Source organism: Nilaparvata lugens, chromosome 8, assembly GCF_014356525.2.
Source record: "Nilaparvata lugens isolate BPH chromosome 8, ASM1435652v1, whole genome shotgun sequence".
Lineage (NCBI taxonomy): Eukaryota > Metazoa > Arthropoda > Insecta > Hemiptera > Delphacidae > Nilaparvata > Nilaparvata lugens.
This window is the reverse complement of record NC_052511.1, coordinates 13414133-13439457: the sequence shown is the minus strand read 5'-3', so window position 1 is coordinate 13439457 and position 25325 is coordinate 13414133. Positions and strand designations below refer to the sequence as shown.

Here is a 25325-nt window from a genome sequence, read left to right as displayed (position 1 = left end):
AGGTACATGGCATTGAAAATGGAATGAGTGGAAATAAGAATGTTCACATATTGCTTATTCTCAAGTCTAAATATAAATTCTATGCTATTACGTATAATTTATAATAATACCTATTAACAATGCAATCCCAGTGATTACAAATCACTTCTCAATTATACCGTACAGAACTTTTTTCATTCTCTTGGTGAAGAGAATTAGTCATACCCCCTCACCACGGACCCACAAACACCCTTGGGCACGTAGATACTATAATTATATTGGAGAATTTTTGTGTTTATTCAGTTGATATTGAACATTTCGGAGCAGCATATTGATGTGGCCTCTTCGAATGCTGATTCAGGATTGCATGACTGCCACTGTTCACCCCATATTTGGTCGGAAAAACAATAGTTTTGTACAAGGTGCGCCAGAGAAACTTGAGGTACCGTACTTATTTGAAAGGTCAATAAAACAAAAATACTTAAGACAATGGGGGTTGCGCATACACTGATGAGGTCGATTTTTTGAAATTATGTCAATCAGTATGTTGGCAAGGGCGTCGCGAATGTTGTTCTTGAGGTGTGCTATGGTCCGATGTCGATCGACATGAACCAGAGATTTTAAATAACCCCATAAAAAATCACATTGACAAACCGCATGTGGAAATGAGCCTTGTCATAAAAAATGACCGCGTCTTCAGGCAGGTTGTCAATCAGCATATCACATGCATTTTGACGGGCAACAAAATCGCGTTCAGTCAATTCTTGAACAACAGTCAATTTATAGGGATGAAGTTGAAGGTCTTCATTTAAATCGTCAAACAGTGGAGGTATTCGTCGAACAGTGGAGTCAGAAATTGCCATAGCAGCTGCGTGTTTGCGAGCCGAACGCCTTGGAGAACTCACAACTGACTGCCTCACTCTTTCGATATTTTCTGGAGTTCTGATGATTCGTTAAAGACCATTTCTGGGTTTAGCGACACATCCACACTCCTGAAATGGGTTAACCCACGACAGAATCGAATTATGGCCACGAGTCTTTGGGGAGGAATTTCAAATCGAGCGCGGAATGTGATTGACCATTAGAAAAGAATAAGCTCTCAATTGCGAAGGCCCGTTGCTCTCTAGACCAGAGCATGATGGCTAATTTACTTCAGGGAGGATAAATCTGAGAACTTCCCCCTCCAGATGCACCTCCTCCTGCCCCTCTACACGACCAATTAAACGTACAATATTTTTTCAAATAAAGTAAGTTTCTCTGGCGCACTTTGTATAATAAACAGCTGTAAAGTAGCTGAAAGTGAGTGTCTAATTTTTGTCTTCAAATTTTTAATTTATTTCAATTAATTTAATCGAATTTCGGATTGATTATTGTTTTTCGGCTTTATATCAACATTGTGAAATTCAAAATCAATTTTATATCTGTGTTATCTTCCTCGGATGGTGCGGAAACTTTGGCAGAAATCAAAATTTGAACTTAACCTAATTGTTTGGACTATTTTTAATATGTGAAAATCCAGGAACTGAAGAAGTTTTGGGCAATTACCTGTTTTTTCTTTCCTAATTATAGTATGTGTATCACCTTGAATAAATAAATAAATAAATAAATAATCAGCCAAAAGTATTGACAGTATGGCGCTGGCATACACCAACCAGGTCGCCAGCCAGCCACAGGGTGCCCAGTGTCATTCCAATTCTTGTCTTTGTCAAAATTTCCAAATTGACCGGTAAGTTCTGCAAAGCCATCAGCAATAGAAAGTCCAAAGCTTTCCTTGCCCCTGAATATTACCATATTACCTTCCTCTTCGCCAATACCAGCATGGCCGGATGAGTTGCGTCAAATGCCACAAAGTTAAAAGGACTGTGTTTATGCTTATCCTCACAATCACCAAGTCGCTGGCAAGCTTAGCCACGTTGGTCTTGCCGTTCACACTGCAATGTTACCATTTGTGGTCGGCAAAAATCGGCGAGTGAAGACCAGTGAAGGCGAGCGCTGGCAAGCCAGCCATCCACACGAGCGCTCGTCGTTATTCTATTTTCACTCATTGCCTCATTGAGCGGTAGTGTGGATGCGGCATTACACAGGACCGCCAATGGTTTATCTCTCTGGTGGCATAATGTTATACGAGTAATCCTAGTTTCTGTAAAACAGGCATTTCTAATCTTCTTTTTTAAGATTTTGTGAAAATCTTTAGATTTATTTGAATTTCCTATTTGGCTGGGTGTAACCTACTTGAGATTTATAGGTATTCAATTCAATTTATTTGCCATATATACAAGATTTTTACAATTACAAATTCACATAATAATTGGGTACATCATACAGAAATTCAGAATATACTCTATTCCAGAAATAATAAAAATAAATTATATACAGTAGCCTATAACATAACCGAAATCCCAGTTGTACTCATTTTACCGGCAGTAATTGCTAGCAGAGACACGTGTCTGATCGCTAGCAATGAGTTCAGTTCAAATAATAAAGATTTTTTTCTTTTTTTTTTCTTCTTGACTGAAACACAAAAAAGTATTATTTAATATAACGAATATTCCCGATTCAAAATATAACTCAGCCAACAATAATATATTCCACAATTCTAGATTCAATTGGAAATCTATTTTTTTATTTATTCATTCATAGAAAATAAATATTGTCAATCCCCTCAATGGCGGCTGTTTTGACGTTGTATAAAACCACTGCTGTCATGACTACTTCTGTGTGTATTGTAATTTCAAAAAAGTAAGGTTATAGGTTATGTTTTTCTCCTGTCGTCGTCGTCGCTGTTGACCTGTGCTTCTATTCTTCAAATAAATTCTAGTTATTTTTTCAAATTATACAATTTCTATTATTTTAGAACATTCAAAAGGTTTGCTATTAAATGGCTGCATCCTTAAAAGGCGAGGTAAGTTGAGCAATAACTTGAAATTTTTATAATTATTCTCATTTTTTCCCCTTGGTCGATTCTATATTGGGTACGGTAGCCTTCTTGACCACAGTCTTGGGTTATTATTTTTTTTGAAGTTGGCCCACATTGGATATTCAACTCATTATTAATTCTTTTATAATAAGTCAATCGAATTACAATATAATTTAAGAATTAGTACATTCACAGTATGGTTAAAGATGGGCTATCATATGACGGTTTGTTGGCACATAATTATTTTATTTTTAGCTTTTTGCTAATAATATTATGATTAACCTATATCTAGAATTTTTATCTTGATAATAAGAGGAGTTTAAAGACAGTTATAGGGGCTTACAGTCTTAAGCTTAGTCTAGCGGGAAGCGGTTTTTAAACTCTTAAATGACATTCATGATGCATCCACATGTTGGCCCAATGCGTAGAAATGACGACCAGCACCAGAGTGTGGATGGGTGGTTTGCCACTGCTAGCCTTCAATAGCCATCGCTCCGATTTTTGTCGACCAAAGGCAAGTGAAAGCCAGCGCTGGAAAACCACCAATCCACACTATATAAACCTATGCTTGCTGTTCCCTGTTTTGTCGTTTGCTCTGCTGTCTTCTCTGTGTAATTGAGTTGCTATTGTTATTAATTATTGCGTTTTTTATTGTTTTTCAATTTCTATCAAGGATATGTTGCTGACTACCCCTCGCCTTAATTGGGCACTGGACACATTGCAGTGTGTATAGCAAGACCAACGCGGCCAATAAGCTTACCAGGCTGAGCTAGCGACTGGGCCAACATGTGGCCTAGGCATTAGAGGAGTTCGGCTCTTGAAGTTGGCACCGTCACAAAGGGAGTAGCAAGTGCTTGGAGATTGACTCATCTTATCGATAGCTCATCACCGCAACCAAATAAGACTACTTATTTGTACCGGTTTCGAAAATTTTATAAGTGACGTGAAGAGCTGAAGGAAAAAATAATTTTTTTACTTATTACCGTGTGTCATCATAAAACACTGTCCATTGTACTTCTTGGATGCTAAGAAATATCTTTCTAATAAATTAAAATCTGTCCAGGTATTGCGAACATTCAAAAGACTACACAGAGTGAGGCAATCCGTATTCAAAGGGGACAACTTTGCTCTTAATGGTAAGATTCAATTTATTAATTTTGATGATTGTATACATTCTCTAGAATCAACACATATAATTCACTGCAATTATATGTGGCTCGGAGAGCCCAATTCGAAATCATGAATCTCTACCCAAGGACGCTTTTTCAACAATACAATTTCTACTACTAGGTACTACTACTACTGCTGCTACTTGTTATATCACTCATTTCTGTCCCCCTGAGAGTCTGTAGGTTGAGAAATCTTCATGTGCTCTAGTTAGGTCTACGTTATAATGGCAGTAGAGAAAGATAGGAGAACAACGTTGCCGATATCCTCTGTCTTGTCAATGGCCCATATGAATAAAACCAGAGCAAACGCTCATGAGCGAGAGCATGGAGCATAAGGTTTTGCTCATGAGCATTATGTAGAAGCATAAGCATTTGCTCATTTTATATGAATAAGCTTTATCTTATACTCTTACCTTATGCTCCTGAACTCTGGAGCAAATGCTCACGTATTTTAAAGATTTTTGATCAGCTGATTCGCTTTGGTAGCCTTACTTTGTTTTGATAGCTCACGGAAGCGCTAAATATGCAAGTAGGGGGCACCACTTGTGTTTGCGTCGTCTGCTCTGTTTTCTATTTATGAATAGAGTTTTAGGTTAGTTGAGATTAGAATTTTGAAATAATAGCGTGAAAAAATGTCATCTCTATAATAATCTTCAGCATATTCTTTTAATATCAATAGCCTTTTTATAATCGTCTACACTCTCATCTGCACGTAAGTAGACTCTCGTCTACACTTAAATGCCTATTTTCCTATTTTTTGATGGCTATCTGTATATCAGGTATATCTGTATATACAGCTATCTGTATATCTTTATTCTAGCTGTATTTATTCTTTTGTAGGAATAATGGTGATATATATCATAGTTGAATCTAAAAAGAGTTTTGTAGTTCTCAACTATTGGTTGTAATCGTATCTGGTATAGTTTCCTCTTCCTCATACGAATTAGTTGAGCCATTTTACTATGAGCAAAAGGTGATAAGCTGCTCTAGACTAGACTCACCTTTTTTGAAGCATTTGCTTCAAAAGTTGAGCAAATGCTCTAGTTTATTCATACAATTTTGAGTAGAAGCTTTTACTTTTGAGCAAAATGCTGAAACTATTTTTTTGATGAGCATGAGCAAAAAGTTTTGCTCACGTTTATTCATGGAAAATGAAGCAAATGCTTCATATTTTAGAAGATAAGCAAATGCTCAACTTTATTCATATTGGCCATTGTCTTCTATAGACGGTAGCTGATACAGGTTTATTGATGTAATATTAACTGTTCATTCTCGTTTAAAATAATCAATTATATTTTATTAAGCAAGAAATTATATTTTTCAATAATTTCATAATGAATTTTCAAAATTGAGATGAAATATTTTGTTAATCATTATTAGTTCTACATTGTTAAAAGTCGATTTGGCAACAGAGCTAAGTGAGAAAGAGATAGAGCTATCAGCTTTGTTGAATGATAGACAAGTATAGCTACACCATTGCTAATCAAACTCTGCTATCATAACGTGGACCTCACTATAGAAAAAAAACTGCTCACTTTCTCGAATGATGAATTGGATTTCAAGTTGGAATTAATCATAACAAACTTTCCCTTTTACTTGAATTAAATTATTAATTGAAATGCCGCGTAAGGTAATAATTCGTATGGTTTTTGTAGATGGGAAATTCCTTGCGGGTAGGCCCCACCTCGCCTGAACACAAAATTTAGTCTTACGACTGCAATACTTCAGCCGGGACTGACAGTTTAACGTGCCCATTCGATATCACTGGAGTTACCTGGTTAAAAAGTATTGGTGATAACTGGGTTTTCAAGTGAAAATACTTGGCTCTATCCACGTTATTAGCGTCAGTTCAGACATCAATATTGAATGATGATATAAAATATGGTTTTACTATAAACTATGATGACATAAAATATGATAATGAAGTATGATCATTCAAATTATGATGTCCACATAGAACTACGGCTTGTGCCTTAAAAAATTAATGTATGGAACTACAGGCTTAGGTGAGGAGGGTTCCAAACCATTTCAATTTGTTTCTGAAAGCAGTGGTCAACCGTTGATCAGCAGTAACTTTTTGATTATTAAATTGAATAAATTAAATGTAGTTGTGTCAAGTTTTGAAGAAATTCGATAAATTTGGGTCAAATTGGTACCGTAATTGAGTTTTTGTTTTCCGCAGTCACCAGAAACAAGATAAATGAGGAATTCAAGAAGAACAAGCATGTGAGTGCTGTCGAGTCAATCCAAGAGGTGTGTAAAGGAATGTTTTGTTCACTTTAATTTTATTCAAGCTACTTATCATTTACAAATACTACTTGTTATTTCAGTATGGTATATAGTATTAATAATACTTTAAACCTGTAGCAGTTTCATCCAAGGTACCTAGAATAAAAGGTACTGGCCACGCGCATCTCGATCTTTTAATGATCAGAGTCAGATGATCGGTGTGACGTCATTGGTGCTCTAAATATCTATTCTTCCTATCTTTTCAATGTTAAATTGAGCAACTTTGTAAGTCTTTTTCTAAAAAAGTAAATACTTTTAACTCCCATCGACATCTCCTACGATTCATACAATATTTATCTAATTAAGCTAATTTATCTAATTATCAATATTTAATTGAGCAACTTTGTAAGTCTTTTTTCTCAAAAATTAAATACTTTTAACTCCCATCGACATCTCCTACAATTCATACAATATTTATCTTCAATTTTTCTAGAAATGTAATACTTTTGGACGGCTGGATCTTTCAGAATGATCGATTTTGTAAGAGCCTGCACATCGAATACCTGTTGCTCTCTTATTGAAAATTAACATGCTTTTCCTGGCTCTTTTGTAATTCAATTACTCAATGTTGGTGCATTTGATAAATCGATCATTGAATAAGGAATTAAAAACGTGATAACATTGATTGTACTATAATATTATTTCTCTTACAATCCTTTATCTTGTATGTGTAGCCTACTGTATAGCCTACTACATAGAATCAGTAGAACATCTTGCCGGTTCAACATCTTTAATCCTTCAGGAGTTCACTCTTAATTCAGGAAAAAAATGATATAAACATATCCACATACTTTAACCAGGTGATAGTTGTGTATACTGTATATTTATTTATTTATTTATTTTATTTATTTATTTATACGTGGATACAATAACAAATCATATAAATATGATTGGGAAGGAACAACAGGCTTGGCCCAAAACTATTCCATTCCCAAATTTTGATTACATGTCCAAAAAATAGGTTATGTTTCTTCAGTAAGAAGTTCAAGCTCAACTTTCGTCCAAAAATAAATATGAGATGCAAATTTTAAATTTAGAAAAATTAAACACCAAATTATAGTTAAATATTACACTCAATTATCACTGCACATTGTATTAAGTTATTTTATGAATTTTGAAGCCAAAAATACACACAAATTCTCACTAAGAACAGCTGATGATCTTTTGATCTATATTATATGTAGAACCAAAAGAACATCTTGCCCAATCCCTTAGGAGGATCTCTTTTTTCAGATAAATTATGGCTTCCACATACTTGATCAGGAAATAGTTTTCTGGCTCTATCTCTCCAATTGGAAACTACAGCAAAATATAAGGGCGATATTAAAGCATGCATACCGCGTGGGGAATTCTCAATAATTGAGAATTGTATTGAATACTTGCTCTCGTATTGTGAAACACATATTTCTCATTTATTATTAGTGAGAGGAATCTTCAATTGATACTTGTTCTCTTATTTTAAAACTCTAATTCTTTATTTGTGAAAGGGAAAACCAACTCGTCATGATTTAATAAAAATGAATCATAGATTGAAAAGTATACGTATGAATATGAATTCATACTATAAGGATCCTACAATATATACCTTCTAATAAACTTGATAATTCTTTAAGACAAGTGATCGGTTGAATGCCTGTTTGAAAGACTACGTAAGGATGAAATATCTTCAACCAACTCTGAGGGCATTTCTATTCTAGAAATTAAACTCTCATACACTTAAAAAAGGATAATGTGTGGTGAATTCCAATTCTTTTCAATCTCCACATTATTTTCCTATAACCGGAGAGATGATAGTTGGGCATATTTCAACATATTTTTTCAAATTGCAATTTATACAATATTGTATAAATCGTAGGAGATGTCGATGATACTTGAAAGTTATTTACTATTTTAGAGAAAGACTTACAAAGTTGCTCGAGAAAAATAAGATAAATGTTGTATATGACCGTAACACACAACTATCACCTGGTTAAAGTATGTGGATATGTGTAAATAATTTTTTTCCTGAATTAGGAGTGCACTCCTGAAGGATTAAAGATGTTGAACCGGCAAGATGTTCTACTGATTCTATGTAATATACAGTAGGCTACACATACAAGATAAAGAATTGTGAGAGAAATAATATTATAGTACAATCAATGTTATCACGTTTTTAATTTCTTATTCAATGATCGATTCATAAAATGCATTAACATTGAGTAATCGAATTACAAAAGAGCCAGGAAAAGCATGTTAATTTTCAATAAGGGAGCAATTCGATGTGCAGGCTCTTACAAAATCGATCATTCTGAAAGATCCAGCCGTTTAAAAGTATCACATTTCTAGAAAAATTGAAGATAAATATTGTATGAATCATAGGAGATGTCGATGGGAGTTGAAAGTTATTTACTTTTTGAGAAAAAGACTTACAAAGTTGCTCAATATTTAACATTGAAAAGATAGGAAGAATAGATATTAGAGCACCAATGACGTCACACCGACCAGCTGGTTTGGATTTGTTATTGCGCATCTTTGCGGCCACTACCTTGTATTCTAGGTACATTGGTTTCATCTACTGGCTGATTTTAAACAATTGCCCTAAAGCGATTGTAAGGTTCACTTTAAACTGCCAGAATTTATTTAATGGGAAGCATTGACGTTATTTTCAACAAATGCTGATAGTTTAAAGTGAATCTCAGAGCAGTATAATGATATAAGCGGGTCTAGTTAGAAGAATCTTCAAGTTTTGTACTTGGCTCTTCCAAATTTCAAGATAAATTGCCAAATAAGCTGGAAAAGCTCGGAAGGCATGCCCATTGTATTTTTTCACGTAGAACTGCTCTGCTTCACTGAACACTAAAATAGAGAGGAAAGTAATGAATGTTATTTATTGGATTTTTCTCTTCAACTATTTCTCTGTGATGTTGATGCAAAATAGTTTGTATTAATAAACAAAAAAACTTATATAGAACTAAATTAACATTTTGGAGGAAATATTAAGATATTTTTCAGAATCACATAGATTCTATACAAATTTAATCGTTCAATTAACAATAGGTTTAATTCAATCGTTCAAATTGCAATCAAGTATATCTTGTATTCTTATTTAATAAATGTATTTTTTCAAATATTATGTTTTCATTTTTGGAATTAAGGAAATTACTTATGCACGGTTTCACTAAGCTTGGTCAAGAGATTTCAACGTGTTGTCATTTTTTTACAGTAATGTATCATTTTATGGTTTTTGTTTCAGTTGGTTAAATTTTCTATTTCCGTCGAAGAGGAACTACGGACAAGAGTGGTGCAAGCTAAAGAGAAAGACCCTGGTATTTATGGTAAGTCAAATTCTTTTATAATATTCAAGTGACGTGGATGTTTTTCAGCATACAGTATTTATAATGTAACTAAGGGTGCACAGAAATATCCTATATAATTTTTTCAACCATTTTTGGAATTAAGCTAATTACTTATGCATGGTTTCACCAAGCTCGGTCAAGACATTTGATTTCAACGTGTTTGAATGTCTTACTTACTTATCCTGGCGCTACAGCCCGATGTGGGCTTTGGCCTCCTCCACAATCATCTTCCAACTATCTCTGTCTTTCTCCATTGGTCAAATAAGCCAAATCATGTTTTACCAACACCGGTTACGTTCAACCATGATCAAACTAATGGTTAAATTTGAGGTTCGTTAAACGGACGATCAAACTATATCGGGAGTTATAGACTGTAACATTAAATATGTGATCGTTTTTTAGGTGAGAAATACTTGAAAATTATGAGAAAATCGGATATGACCAATAGGATGTCAGTTAACATAGTTAACACAGTATCACTATGAAGCACCTAATTAGGTATTCTGGACTTGTGTAGAGTTATATTAGTAATTATATAACTTAAGAGTTATAATAGTACTTTTCAGAGTAGTACTTTTGTGAAAAGTGTTTGAACGAATGGTCAAATTTCTAACATATTTGGTATTGGTATAATTTTTCAACTCTACTTCAAGTGGGAATGGTAGAATAGCAAATTTAATGGTTTGCATATATTACAAATTAAACTGGAATGTCCTTGTTCCAGAATTGTGAATTGCTTGATGCAAAATTGCACGAATGTACTGTAAATTTAGATTGAGATTGAACTCAACGGGATGATTTTCTTTCAGAATTGCAAATGAGGCCAGATATTCGTTATGAAAATAATGCGCCATTCATAAGTGGTGCAGCCTCCTCAAGCGCCTCTGCACCCCAATCAACGGGATGCTGTCAACAACAAAAATCTGCACCAAGTTAATTTTTTTAATAATTAATGTAGTTTTAGAACTCAAATACCCACTGTTACATGCGAACCAGTAGCTTGGAACGCTTATTGTTTTAAATAGCGATGTTCTAAGTTTCTTGTAGATACTGTATATAGAAGAATAAAAAAATAATAAAAACGTATACTAAATAACAAACGTATACAATATATATACTATCAATGAATGTATCAATTTTACGCAAATCTAATGACAGAATCCTGTTCCTCAGTTCGCAAATAATGTTTTGAACAATAATTTTTAAAAACAAACTCGTCCATGCGCGTTTCGGTTGCCTTTCATCCAAATATTACTGCGCCAAGAACATTATTGAGAATCGTTAAAAAAATAGGTTCTAATAATTCAGAAAGGATCAAATAACTTGTCATTATTATAGTTCAAATGTTTATTTTTCAAGTTCTAGCCGAAAATAATATTAATAGAATGTGAGAAAATAAATATAGGTGCTCAATATTCAACAAAAATAGAATAATTTGGTAACAACTTACAGATTGCCATATTTCACTTAGCAAAAATAGTACAAATATAAATTACATTATCTTCACATATAGAAGACACTGTGTGCAAAATCATAATTAAATTACATAATCAATTTCTTAAAATTACAAATTCCAACAAAACATAAAAAATAAATAAAATTTTTCTGTATTATATCACAATTCTATAGGACATCACACACATTTAGTCAAGTCTGTTCACTCAAAAAGACACAAATCTCTAAGCAAGGAAGCCACAATATTACTATAATCACTGAACCTTCAAAGAAGCTAGCATGATACACAATAAACACAACTAATCATTAGGAAGACACTAAAATTACACAATTTGAAGAAGCGGACATAATAGAAATTATAGATCTCGCCCAAAAATTATTGTTAGCTGTTACTCCTCACAAAAACACAAATTCTCTGACAGAATTCGTTCATTTAAGCCACGTTTTACATATTAGGATAGAAATATTATAAAAGTATAACAATGGGGTGAACACTACGTCACTACAATGGGAAGATGAGGAAATATGATTAGATAATTTATAAAATTTGCAACTTATTGATGTCAAGAAGCCTTTGTGAACAGATTGAGAATTCTTGGTCTAGTTATTTATGAAATTCTTGTTTGTTGAAGCTTTAATGTATTACTTTACTAAGGTCAAGTTAATAATTGCACTGATTTCAATTGAATCAACTCACATGTCAGTCAAAAACAAGCAGAGTGGAAACTCAAGGCATGATATGTATTGTACATTATTTGTATATTTCCAATCTTTTTAGTAAATTAATATTATTATATAAATCTTTTTATGATATTGTTTCTATGATATATATAGAAGATTACTATCTATTTTATCTTACAAAACTATTTGCAATTAAATCTCTTTAAGGAATTCCACTTGAAATAAACCATTATTTTAAGTAATAATACAATATTCAAGACAATAGAAATACAATACTCAAAACAAAGCATGAAAGATGCCTTATTTTACAACACATGACATAGCAAAACAGGCAATATGTGACATGAAACAAAATTGGGAAAATGGAAAGCTGTTTGGAAGTTTCCACTTATTGCCACACAAAATAGAACATGAAATAGGCATACACAAAAATGTGGCAAGAGCTCTTATGGGACAAGAGCTTTTGTAGAAACAAACTCATTTTTGTTCATTCAACAAATTAATATTTGTTTGAAATTTTCATAAAATATATACAGTATCTATAAGTATGATAAAATATCTGGAATTTTATACGGAATCTCAAGAATAATCGAAATGAAAGGCTGATAGAGAAGATATTATGAGAAATACTTACACATGTTAATGAGCCACTCAAAAATTACTTTTATAATATCAAACAAACAGAGTAATAATATAAAGTTCTAAACAAAACGTCTTTATAAAATTCTCAAGGTTTACAAGAGACGCTTTTATTCAATAACACTATAAATATAATAAGTCTATTGAGATACAATTCTATAATTTGCATATTTGAGATTGGCTTCAATAAGAATATACATAAAATTGTTTACTCTATAAATATTTTGTTTGAAATATTTCTTCATTTATTTTGATACTCCTTCTTGAAATAGCAAACAACACTTGAATAGGCCTGCAACTGTAACCGATCTCAATGCGTAATTGGTGCTTTCAAATGGTCAGTTGAAGTCGGTATCTACCACTCAGTACATCGACATTCTCTTGTGGAATATATTCTAATGACGGATGTTTTCCTAACATTCAATATCAATCTCGAATGGAAAATGAGTTCCATTTTTCAGTCCTTTTTATGATTGTGATAATATTAATCTAGATTCTGTTTAAAGTAGTATTATACTATCAATAGATATTATATCTATACTTTTAAATTTCAATAAGTCATATCTACTCGTACTTATTTTTATCTTTGAATTTTATACCTATCATTAACTTCTATAATCCTAAAATTTTTGGAACTGAATAGAAATACAATCTCGTATATCGAATATAACAAGTATTGGTGGTGATCACAAATATTAAAAGAATTGAATCAGATAATTTTCCTAAATCTTGATATTGAGTTGATGAGATAATTCTCATGTTCTGGATAATCCCAATAAACAGGCAAAATAAAATAGAAACATAGAATTGAATGGATATTGTTCAAGTCGAAGGAATGGGAGAGATAGGCCCAAGTGAAATGTATCACAGGTCAAATCTATTTCTTAAGACTAACAGTCTAGTATCTGAATAATTATAATCAATAGACCAAGACTAAACAAGTCACCTTTAAATAAAACCAGCACCTACGATTAAACAAATACATACGCATTTGAAGTATAAATTGTTCAGTTTACTGCACAGACTATAGCTTTGGAAACGTTAACTGCATATTCTCATTCAGTCGATATACGCATAAGCTGGTCGGGAAAATTCAAGAGAATATCTTTCGATGACCACTCTTCTAATGCGTACCGTAGCTATAACCTTTCATCAATAGTTAGTGGTTTAAAACGAAATAAAAACTAAATTGAAATTATTGAATCAATCGGTTGAAATGCTTTCGCCAAGAGTCTACGATTAAAAGATCAAACAAGTGTCTTGTATTCAAGCATCAGCTGGAAATTCCACTTGTTAAATCACCAAGTAATGCATTTGTTTGATACTTTTCATTAAATTCCTCAATTCGGTTGAAGAAAGAGATTCCTACCAATAGGAATACATTAACAATATTGCATTTTTTCGATGCTTTACTTGAAACGAGAATGATAGGAAACCAAGGAAAAGTCTGAGTTCCGTTCAGGCATTGGTTACAATATTTATTTTCAACAGTCTACAATTTCAAATCAAACAAATTGATTATTTTCAATTCCACTTTTCATTAAGAGCTGCTAGTTAATGAATCAAATCAAACTTCTAGTTAATAATCACTAAGACATTGTTAAGGATGTATGTTGTCTTAAAGCACTCTACAACGTGAGTAGACGTTTTGCTATTATTTACAAAAGTTAGGCCCGGTTTCTAGGACACTTATTAAATATAATAGACCATCAAACCCACAGATATGATTGGATTTAATAAGTGTCCTAGAAAACAGGTCACTATGTCTTCAAAAAAGGTATTAAAATTTATACATAAACTAGCAGCTCTTAATGGAAAGTGGGATTGAAATTTAATGTATTTTTTATTTTAAATCTTAGGCCCAATTTACACTGGAGTCACGTGGCGCTGGCACCGAAGTTTTGCCACTTTCACGACACTCCTATATAAACATAATATGGTCCAATGCAAATTGGAGTGGCGTTTCGCCACGCCATTTCTGTTTGCATTGAACCAATGTTTACATGGAAGTTACAAACGTCAGCACCACGCCTTCGCCACATCTGTGCCACGTCAGCGCCACACCACCTCAGTGTGTATTGGGCGTAAGTCTGTTTGAAAAAGCAATGTAACCAATGCCTGAACAATAAAAATGAAACGAATGAAACTTCAGTTTTTGTCTATGAATAGAAATAATGAGCCATTTGAGTCTAGGCATCAGTAGGCGGGTCCATAGCACAGACAATAGCCTTGACGACGGCGGCGGCGGCCAGAGCGGCGTACGGCTGCCAGGGCGACTTGCGTGTGCCGTCCTTGTAGTCGGAGATGCCCCTCACCAGTGCAAAGCAGTCCTTGCAGTTGCCCTGCACCGATTCGATGACCGAGTCGAACTCAGAGTCCCAGGCCAGCGCCACTCGCTGCTCAGAGAACTGTTGACGCAGCTGTTCGTTGCGGCAGACGGCGCGGCCCGACGCGATCACTCCTGTGTGGATACGGGAGCGGCCCTCCAATCTGCAACAATCCAATTAGAATAATTAACGTAATTATTTTACTTCTGTCATTCCATAATCGTGAAAGAATAAGTTTCAAAAACAATCGTTATTGGACAATTCATGAGTGTATACTTTAATTTGAGCCTAGTTTGGTCTATGAAGCCGGAGGACAATTTCATACACTTGTGTACGGCCTGAAAAACTCCAAACCACAAATTGAGATTTCCCAGAATAAGCCTGAGACCTCATTGCAATGAAGTTGAAAATTGAAAGTCAATGATAAAAAGCCTACCCACTATCAAGCCTTCTTATAATTTTGATAATTAGTCCAGTCAAATGGTCGTTTTTCAGGAAACAGCCCCGAAAGAATTTTTCTCGACGGTTCTATATGTATTTTGGGGCGCTGAATTCGAATCTGAAATTTTCTGACACGCCAGAGGGCGGCTTCACCCCCAAAATCCCCCGAATTTCGAAAATTCGGAAGTGGTAGGTTTGCATAATTTTGAAAACCCCTTAAAAATACCCCTTTTTTGAAAATTCGTAGCTCCGGAACCAAAAATGGTAGAATCCTGCGCGACCACTCAATTTATTGGAAATTTTATTCTCTTTAATTTTGACGAGAATGATTTTTCTTGAGAAACTCAAGGTTTACGAGATAAAATGGTAAAATTGAAAAATTGAAGTCCGAAATTTCGGGGGATTTTGGGTGTGAAGCCGCCCTCTGGCGTGTCAGAAAATTTCAGATTCGAATTCAGCGCCCCAAAATACATATAGAACCGTCGAGAAAAATTCTTTCGGGGCTGTTTCCTGAAAAACGACCATTTGACTGGACTAAATCGTTATATTGGTTTCAAAAACCACTCTCTGATATATTACGGCTGTTCCGTACACTTTTTTTATTATTTAAATTGGATATAATCTTTTTCAATATAATTGTAACCCATAACTCGCTTATTAGACCACTTGAAAGTTTCAGTTGCCCCTTTTTCTCAATCTTATAATGATCTTAACAATTATTATATTGAAAAAGATTATACAATTTAAATAAAAATAAAAAGGTGTACGAACAGCCTTAACATTAGGAATACATTACAGGAAGATTGAGGAAATTAATTCTCTTTCCTAGGAATAATCAGCATAAAGATTGATCAGATTGAAAAATAGACTTTTATTTATTTAATAGACTTGGGACATTTAAAAATAAAACATTGTTTAGAAAAACGTGTTACATCGTTACATGTTTATTCATAGAAATAGACTACATAAATTGAAAGGTGGATAATTTACACATATGCTGACTTTGAAGCAACAATAGGTTAACTACAACAATAACTTGAAATGACTTTATTTTAGAATCATCTTTATCTATGAAAATTGAGGAGAGGAGCAGTTTCAAGCGAAGTGTTCGATCGCTCCCGATCATTGTATGATTTGTTCCTGTATAAATGAATAAACATGTGTTTATAAATTACCTTTTCTGTAAATCTGGGTCGGTGGAAGTGGGATGGGCCACTTCAATGACTCCTTCCTCGCCTATACTCATGTAAAGCTTGTCGGTCTCTTTTGGAGGTCTTCGGAAATCACTCTCGGCTTCTGCTGAGCTCAGCATATTTTCAGCCTCGACTAAATATTTCAGCCATGGTGCAGCATCGCCCTCTGCTTCAGACTGCAAAACAATACATAATTTGTCATCATAAAACTTGAAGCAAACTGCAAAGGAAACATCAATTTCTCGAGTCTACTGGCATTTGTAATGAATAAATTATTGTAGTCTCTTTTCTTTTGTGCATTGTAAAACTTGTTATTGAATAACAAATTCATTTTTTCAAAGTGATTCAAAATAAATATGAAGGAGTTGGCTAACAATAGAAATTTATATTTTCTCAGAAATTGTTATAGTTAAATACACACTGAATTTGATGATAAAATAGAAATCATTTAATTTACAACTGCGCATAAAAAAAGAATTAACATACTCAATTCTCCTCGTAAAACAGCTTATTTCTGAGGAGAATCTACTTTTTAGCTCGCTAACCAACTGCGCATGCGCAGAAGAGTTTCTTTACGCTCGCTAATCAGCTGATGGTAAGCAGCTCGCCAAAAGAAGGTCAGATCTTAACCTAAAAAGTCGGTAATTGTACCGGTTCTGCACTATGCAGCCATGATGGATATCAGTGAAGACAAATTATTATTAACTCCGCCGATATAAGTAATTTAACAGGTTTGGGCAGTTGTAGGAAAAATTTTGTATGTAATTCGCGCGTAATGCTTCTTTATCGCTCTTGCAAAATTATCACGCTCCGCTTCGCGTCCCGTGGTAACTGTTTTGCGCGAACGATAAAGTCGCGCATTATGCTCTTAATATATAGCTATTATAGCTATTATTATATCATATATAGCTATTTTATACTGAAGTTTGATAACGACACAGACAGTAGCCTAGTTGGCATAGATACAAGACAACTAATTTACTTTCATTTCAATAATTTATAATTCTGTCTATATTGATGGAATGTAATACACAAAACTATTCTATTTATTTATGTTAGAATTGACTTGCAGTACAATCTGTTTGATAAATAACATACTTGTGCTTTGAGCTGAGATGCGATGTGCTGCAAACAGAAGTTCGATGGTTGGTAGTCTTTGTGGTCGAATGCCAACTGACCATCAGGCCTTTCATTTGCGTTTTCACAGTAAGTATAGACTGCCCTGAAATAAAATAGAAACGTTTCAATAATTCAAGGTTGATTAGAAGAAAAACAACATTATATTCTGGAATAGAATAAAAATTAAAAACCAGTAGGAATCAACCATCAAAAGTTCCATCACCGAACAGATAAATTTGGTTGGACATCTCATTTAAATAATTCTCATCCTATCCTCTTCAATCAACCTTATGGATCAACTATAGAAAACTCAATAAATATTTGAGACGGTAACAGTATTCTTGTAGATCATAACGTATATTTACAATAAGAATTTCACAATGTTTTCATTGTCTGTCCAATAACTTGATGAATAGAAGCATTTGAATTGGGATTATAGTTTTTAGAGATGGTTTCACATAAATACGATTACTTTTATCAATATTATATACATTATTCTTATCATATACAGTAGTATCACTAATACCTTCCTCATTTTCTTCGATGTTGTATAATAATACTGTCAACTAGCCTTATAGAAATAAACGTTAGATTATATTATTATCAACATTATTTGTCTATGATAATACTTTTTCGACAAATCCTAATGGTACAACTTATTAGATTATCGGGAGAAACATTCACCATCAAAACTTAATAAAATGAATAGTGTGTGAGATATATTACATGATCGTGAGACTATGTTGACATTGGTTCGGGATACATACGAAGGTCTCATGGAAAAAGGTTCTGTTCGCATGGAAAGGTATTAGGAAACTGTGAATTCAACAGCTGATTTTGAAAAATATTGTTTCAGTTTTTAAAAATACTGTATTAAATTTTGTTTTGAGAAATACTGAAACAAAAATAGTTTATTCTATATAAACGTTAATCTGATATGAATCGTTTCATCTATTAATCTTTCGCATGGAAAGGTATTAGAGAAATGTGAATTCAACTGTAATTAGAAAACATTTCATCCGTTTCAAATCCAATTTTATCAATCTAAATGCTTTTCAAGTGTGAAGAAGTTCCGCAACATCATTATGGATTCAACAAAAATCTTACCTGTTATTGTTTGTGGAATGCGCCACAACCACATCTCCCAGCCTGACGTGTTTGTTGAAATCGGTGTAGTGAGGCACTCCGCCTCCCAAGCCAACTAGTATGACGTAATCAACCTTCTGGAAAGTGCCCAGCAGTCGAGTGGTTGTGTTGCCGGCCGCAGTCATGGCTTCCCTCGTGTGGCCGACAGTTGGCAGTTTGGTGCAGACAATGCGATGCGCGCCCATGTTGCCCAGGGTATAGACGTTCGACTCTCCTGTAGGCAAACACGGTCACAATTAGAAAACCAGTTACAATTTCAGCAATTCGCATGAAAACTAAGCAATTCTGAAATTGGGTCAAAATTAGGAAACCAGTAACAATTTCAGCAATACGTATGACAACTAAGCAATTCTGAAATTGGGTCAAAATTAGGAAACCAGTAACAATTTCAGCAATATTATTATGAAGACTATAGACTAAGACTAAGCAATTCTAACATTGAGTCGAAGTAGGGAAACAGTAACAATTTTAGCAATTCTTATGAAAAGCTAGCATTGGTTATGATAGTTCCAAATTAGTGGTAGCTCCAAATTCTATCACAAATCTAGCTTTTCGATCAATGCTGAAAGTTTCAAGTGAATCTCACTGCTGTGTAACTAACAACATTCAATTATTAATTGTTTTCAAAGTAACAGTATCTAGCTTTTCAGATAGATACATGTCTAGATATTGTTTCAGTTTTTAAAAATACTGTATTAAATTTTGTTTTGAGAAAAATGTGAATTCAACTGTAATTTGAAAACATTGCATCAGTTTCAAATCCAATTTTATCAATCTGAATGCTTTTCAAGTGTGGAGAAGTTCCGCAACATCATTATGGATTCAACAAAAATCTTACCTGTTATTATTTGTAGAATGCGCCACAACCACATCTCCCAGCCTGACGTGTTTGTTGAAATCGGTGTAGTGAGGCACTCCGCCTCCCAAGCCAACTAGTATGACATAGTCAACCTTCTGGAAAGTGCCCAGCAGTCGAGTGGTTGTGTTGCCGGCCGCAGTCATGGCTTCCCTCGTGTGGCCGACAGTTGGCAGTTTGGTGCAGACAATGCGATGCGCGCCCATGTTGCCCAGGGTATAGACGTTCGACTCTCCTGTAGGCAAACACGGTCACAATTAGAAAACCAGTTACAATTTCAGCAATACGTATGACAACTAAGCAATTCTTAAATTGGGTTAAAATTAGGAAACCAGTAACAATTTCAGCAATATTATTATGAAGACTATAGACTAAAACCAAGCAATTCTAACATTGAGTCGAAGTAGGGAAACAGTAACAATTTTAGCAATTCTTATGAAAAGCTAGCATTGGTTATGATAGTTCCAAATTAGTGGTAGCTCCAAATTCTATCACAAATCTAGCTTTTCGATCAATGCTGATAGTTTCAAGAGAATCTCACTGCTGTGTAACTAACAACATTCAATTATTAATTGTTTCCAAAGTAACAGTATCTAGCTTTTCAGATAGATACATGTCTAGATATTGTCTCTAATTCCGCATTCTAAATGTAATAGGCCTACTATGTGAAACTACTGATAACTATGTGATACTATGCATAGTGCATACAGTAATCTAGGGGAAGTAGTACTATTGACAGCCTCCCCCTTCCACTGAATTGAACAGAATTTACAATTTACAATGCAAATAACACTAATGTAATAACATTGAAATATAAAATAATAAGGTAGTCCTTGTGCTATTTTTCTTCCAAATTTATAGATGACAAAGTCCAAGACAAGGTCAGAATTTCACGTGTACAATTTTTATAAAATTTTGGTCCAAAATAAACATTAAAACTATAAATTTTGAATTTAGATGGCTTAAATTGATAAATTAATTAGAACTATTCCACTCAATTACCACTTTTATCGAATAATATTGAGTTATTTAAGAAATTTGGAACTATTCAAGAAACACAAACTCGTAAACACTTGAATTGAAACATACAGTCTATCAAAAAGTTTATTTTGGAATGTACGGGGGAAAATGACTAACAATATTAGGAGAACAGTTAAAATGTGTTCATATTCAGTTAGATGTATATAAGAAACATGACGTTTCATAACCATGGAAATGCATGAGCATACTCTTGACCATAAATATACCCGTAGATTTCTTGGCCGTTTTAAAACTAAAAAATAAACATGCAAAAGTAATGAACGTAAGTGAGGGCAAAAATTATTGTAAAGACTGATCCAGCTAGGAGTGTGTTGTTTTAATCTTGACGAAATCTACCCAGCAAGTGTTGGTCACGGATTGATAATAATTCTCAATTACTGAACTGCATCTTTTGAAACACTTTAATATATGACAATAAGTATCACAGTCTAAAAATATCTCAACCCAAGTGAAATTAATTTTTCTCTATATACAGACATTTCTATATATATATATATATATATATATATATATATATATATATATATATATATATATATATATATATAATGATTTTCTCTATAAATACAATAATTTTTCTATATATACAGACATTTCATTAGTATGACATTGATTCAGACAATAACCATTATATGTACAGTGGAAACATCACAATCCAAATCCAAAATTAAGACATCAAAAGCAAACAATCTTGAATCCTTTCAGTTACTAGATTCGACAAAATAAATACACAAAATTGAGAGAATCCAGTAATTACCCATGTAATTAATTTGTGTAAGGGCTAGAAACATTATTCTAGAGATGGCATTTTGTGAATAAATATAAACTAATAATTTATTCATTGTTTTGAAAGTAAAAAAACAATTTTTAGACATTGACGAAGGAATAATGAGTTTCGCTTGTAAGTAGATCTATCTATCTGATGATGAAGTGCCAACTAAAAAGTAACATTAATTTAATGTGCTTTATAATACAGTGAATGAAGAACTGAAAAATATGGACCTTCATAGCAATACAGTATTGAATCCACTTCACATATCACATTGAAATGTGTCGCAACTTCGACGGCAGCAGTTCAGCGATCATAATATTGATATAAAAACAATCTTGTAATGTGTTATGACTAGAAATTATTATTAGTAACACTAACATAAATAAGCTGTGACTGGTTGTGAGCATTTTCATTATTATTGCTGAGTGGAAAATGACATCACAAAAACAACAGAACCTTTTCAAATGCACAACACATGAGGCAAACGAAAACACAACAAAGTCTGACGAAAACTGAACGAAACCATTTTGAAGCTGTGTGCCAGAACATGAAGCGTAACGTTGAAATAAGGAGGAGCCTCAGATGAAATACCTTACCAAACCGGGTTTGTCTCTTTATGGTTGCTCCATCTTTGCTGTATTCTTTCACACCTGGACATGGAAATTGTTCTCAATTGAAACTAGAGCTAGAGTATTACAATAAGTTAATGGAACTTGAAAAAGCTACAGTCCTGTGAGTAAACAAATTTTCTCTTAAATTTAAATAGTCTTAAAGTAGCTTAATTTTTCTTAAATAGTCTGCATGTAGGTGAAAGAGTATAAAAATCGTGTGTTTATACCTCAAAGTTTCGAATTGATGAAGAACTCATAATTTTTTTAACTAGCACTTGACAAGAAGGGATTATTAACCTTATCGGAAAGGGACTGTGACCAGGTTGCACAAGGTCTATCAAAAGTCTTTAATTAGTACTTTTGTGCAACCGGGCCTGTGTCGGTTAGTAATGGAATTTTCAGCGTTTTATTATCGCAATAGTTTAATATATTATAGCCTACATGTTCAATATGAACTATACCAGCAGAGCTTCTCAAAGCTCTTGAACCTTACTATCCCAGCAAATGAAAAAATGTTTCCTACTGAAACACTAATCATCTTAAATGTCAAAGTTATATCATTCTCGTGGAGGAACATTATTGAGGAGATATTCAAGTTTAATTGGGTAGGTATGTTTATATGAAATACATGAAAGTTTAGTTTCACATACATATTCTGTTCTAGCACTTGAAAGCATTTAACAAGATTTAAATTACAAATAAAATAAAAAAATCAAATTATGGCTCTGCCATAAGCCATACCTATGTTTCTGAAAACCTGACATTCTCAAGTTTTAAATAATGAGTTTCATTTCTTTTTAATTTCTCAATCAATTTTTGAGAAACTATATCCAGTAAGTTTTCAAATCTTGGAAATACGAGTTTCCTAATTCATCTGATACTCAAAATACATTCCTGTAGAAATCTTAATTTCATTTTCCATAAGAAGATACCCAGTGCATCAATATCCTCGATTTTTGAAATGAACCTGCGGAAATATAAATGAAATGTTTTTCAAGTTCTAAATGATGAGTTTCCCTTATTTTTAATATTCTCAGTCCATTTTTGTGAGAAACAATACCCAGTAAGTTTTCAAATCTTGAAAATACGAGTTTCCTTATTCATCTGATACTCAAAATACATTCCTGTGAAAATCTTAATTTCTTTTTCTTTGTGAAGATACCCAGTACTTCAATATCCTCGATTTTATAAATGAACCTGCGGAAATAGAAATGGAATGTATTTCTAAAACTGAATGATTATTATAAATGGTTTACTCACCCACTGTGGTGTAACGCACAAATGTTTCTTTATTCTCAATCATTGCGTCAACTGCAAGCTTTTCACAATACTGGGCCGTGATTATAGCGATGGTCGGCTGTTTCGCCTTTACCATTGTCGGCATTTGCTTCACTATCTGCAAACAAACAAAGAATACAACTCAGTACAGCCTTACATAAAGAATACTCTCGTAAACTTTTATATGATATAGCCTGTAGCGAATTTCTATGGTGAATCTACAAGTCCATTAGGTTATTGACAAGATTATTTACAGTTATTGTTACCATTAATATAATCTACTCCATAAAAGAATCTCTAGTTAATTGTGGACATCACAGAGTTAACGATAAATTTAGTTTTGGCTAGAGGGTGAAGACAAGTGGCTGAGGCTATTTGGCTAGAGACTAATGATAAGTGGCTGAGGAGAATGAAGAGAATTACATCGAGAGACTGATTGATAAGTATAGGAGAATAGGCTAGTGAATCAATCTTATAAATTGATTTAATAAAATATTTAAAATTCAGCATTTTTTGCATCGTTCTAGCAAAAAATGTGGCTCACAGTTTCAATCTATTGACAAGGCTATTATCAAAAGACTGAATGATAAGTATAAGAGAATGGGTTAGTGAAACAATCGTATAGATTTCTTTAATGGCAAATTTTTAATTCAGCATTTATTTCATCTTTTCAGCAGAAAATGTGACGCACAGCTTCAATCTATTGACAACATAATTCAACAATTCGCTAACCATAAATTGTAGTCATTTATATATTTAAAAGCTGAATATTTTTATCAGCTTTATGAATTGAGGGAGGAGTTTTTCCTTACCTGTATATCAGGATCATGGCTGACAACTCTGGTGAACGCACCATGTTCCATGGCTTTGACTAGTTTCTTCTTTTGCAGTTCTTTTATATGGATTACAATATCTTCATCAGACCAACTGTGTTCTCTGAAAATTATGAATAATTGATTGTGAATTAAAAGTTTTACAAATATATAAAAATCAGAATATAGAGGAAGCATACACGAGTTTACTTAAATGCGTTTTCCATTATAGAATTTACGAGGAACTGATATTGCAAATTCCTTGAAATCAGTGTTCACTTGGAACACATTTGTTGCGTCAATGAATGCTTTAGTATAGGTGTCTTACTCGGGTCATCAGCCCGGCCACCAATCCTGGTGTCTCATTGGTGTCCTAGCTTGATTTACACACTGTCATCACCATTGGTGGCTCACTGCTGGTGCTTTACTGGCGACCCAGCCTGGATGGTCGAGTCTCATTCACGTTTTTGACAATATCAGCTACTTACAAGATGTAAATGTCTTACAGTATATAGCTTCATATACTGTGAAAATTCATCATATACTGTCTTATAGTATATAGCTTCATATCAATGAGATTGGACTCGTTCTAGGTGAGGAGTACTATTATTTGAAATTATTGTAAAGTTGACATTTCAAATGTGTGTAACATGATGCTTCTTGAGAATAAATACTTTTTCATTCATTCATTCAAATAAAGATAGCTTAAATATAAAATATTTACTCAATGATTAAAGCATGGTTATGGATTGCTCGGGATCCATTGCCAATAGACTGTTAAATTATATAGCCTACAAGTCGTCAATAATCTGAAAATGTTGATGAAAGATGCAGCCCATGATGATCAATAAATACATGCATTAAATGTATAGGAACTTACTTGACCATGTCTTTGATAGTGACTGGATTCGGGTAGGAAGATTCGATCAGTTCCAAAACTCTCTCCTCTGTTATTGGAATCTGCTTGCCAAAGATGCTTTCATCAGCAGATACTGCAAAAATAAGAAAATTGATTATATTATATTTCTAACAGTCTAAAAAAGACAGGATACGGATTGAAAAGTCAAGTTTAGTTGAAATAGGAGAAACTTTGAAAACTAAATTTAATAAATAAAAACTGACTTACAATCATCATATCAATTTGGATAGTAATTTAGTTCTACTAATCAACATTATTTTATCTTATTGTTCATCTTATAATATTCAAAATGTAGATATTACAGAAAATGTAGAAAAGAATTACAGTACCTAATATCAGTACAGCT

At 33.4% G+C, this 25325-nt stretch overlaps 2 protein-coding genes across 2 annotated transcripts in view; one reads left to right on the top strand and one right to left on the bottom strand.

The window, feature by feature from the left end:
* Window positions 1-2661: 2661 nt before the first annotated feature.
* Window positions 2662-11917, top strand: LOC111044866 (complex III assembly factor LYRM7). The gene is made up of 5 exons (XM_039433985.1): window positions 2662-2881; window positions 3960-4032; window positions 6248-6318; window positions 9587-9668; window positions 10499-11917. The coding sequence occupies exons 1-5, from the start codon at window positions 2858-2860 to the stop codon at window positions 10624-10626; spliced, it is 378 nt and encodes a 125-aa protein (XP_039289919.1). The 5' UTR covers window positions 2662-2857; the 3' UTR covers window positions 10627-11917.
* Window positions 11918-12712: 795 nt separating this feature from the next.
* The window catches only part of LOC111044867, a 43416-nt gene continuing 30803 nt past the window's right edge, over window positions 12713-25325 (bottom strand). Inside the window, exons 5-13 of the mRNA XM_039435074.1 lie at window positions 24941-25052; window positions 24061-24184; window positions 23231-23366; window positions 21956-22009; window positions 19529-19781; window positions 18652-18918; window positions 17524-17647; window positions 16408-16601; window positions 12713-14954 (exon numbers count right to left, since the gene is read on the bottom strand). Coding sequence (XP_039291008.1) covers window positions 14654-14954; window positions 16408-16601; window positions 17524-17647; window positions 18652-18918; window positions 19529-19781; window positions 21956-22009; window positions 23231-23366; window positions 24061-24184; window positions 24941-25052 — 1565 coding nt within the window. The 3' untranslated portion in view covers window positions 12713-14653. The remainder of the gene's footprint in view (window positions 14955-16407; window positions 16602-17523; window positions 17648-18651; window positions 18919-19528; window positions 19782-21955; window positions 22010-23230; window positions 23367-24060; window positions 24185-24940; window positions 25053-25325) is intronic.

What these genes read in the sequence shown, in the direction of transcription:
- LOC111044866 (XM_039433985.1), top strand. Translation starts at nt 2,858, where the DNA reads ATGGCTGCATCCTTAAAAGGCGAG. An exon ending in GGACAACTTTGCTCTTAATG is followed by an intron (nt 4,033 to 6,247) that starts GTAAGATTCAAT and finishes TGTTTTCCGCAG; the next exon opens with TCACCAGAAACAAGATAAAT. An exon ending in GAAAGACCCTGGTATTTATG is followed by an intron (nt 9,669 to 10,498) that starts GTAAGTCAAATT and finishes ATTTTCTTTCAG; the next exon opens with AATTGCAAATGAGGCCAGAT.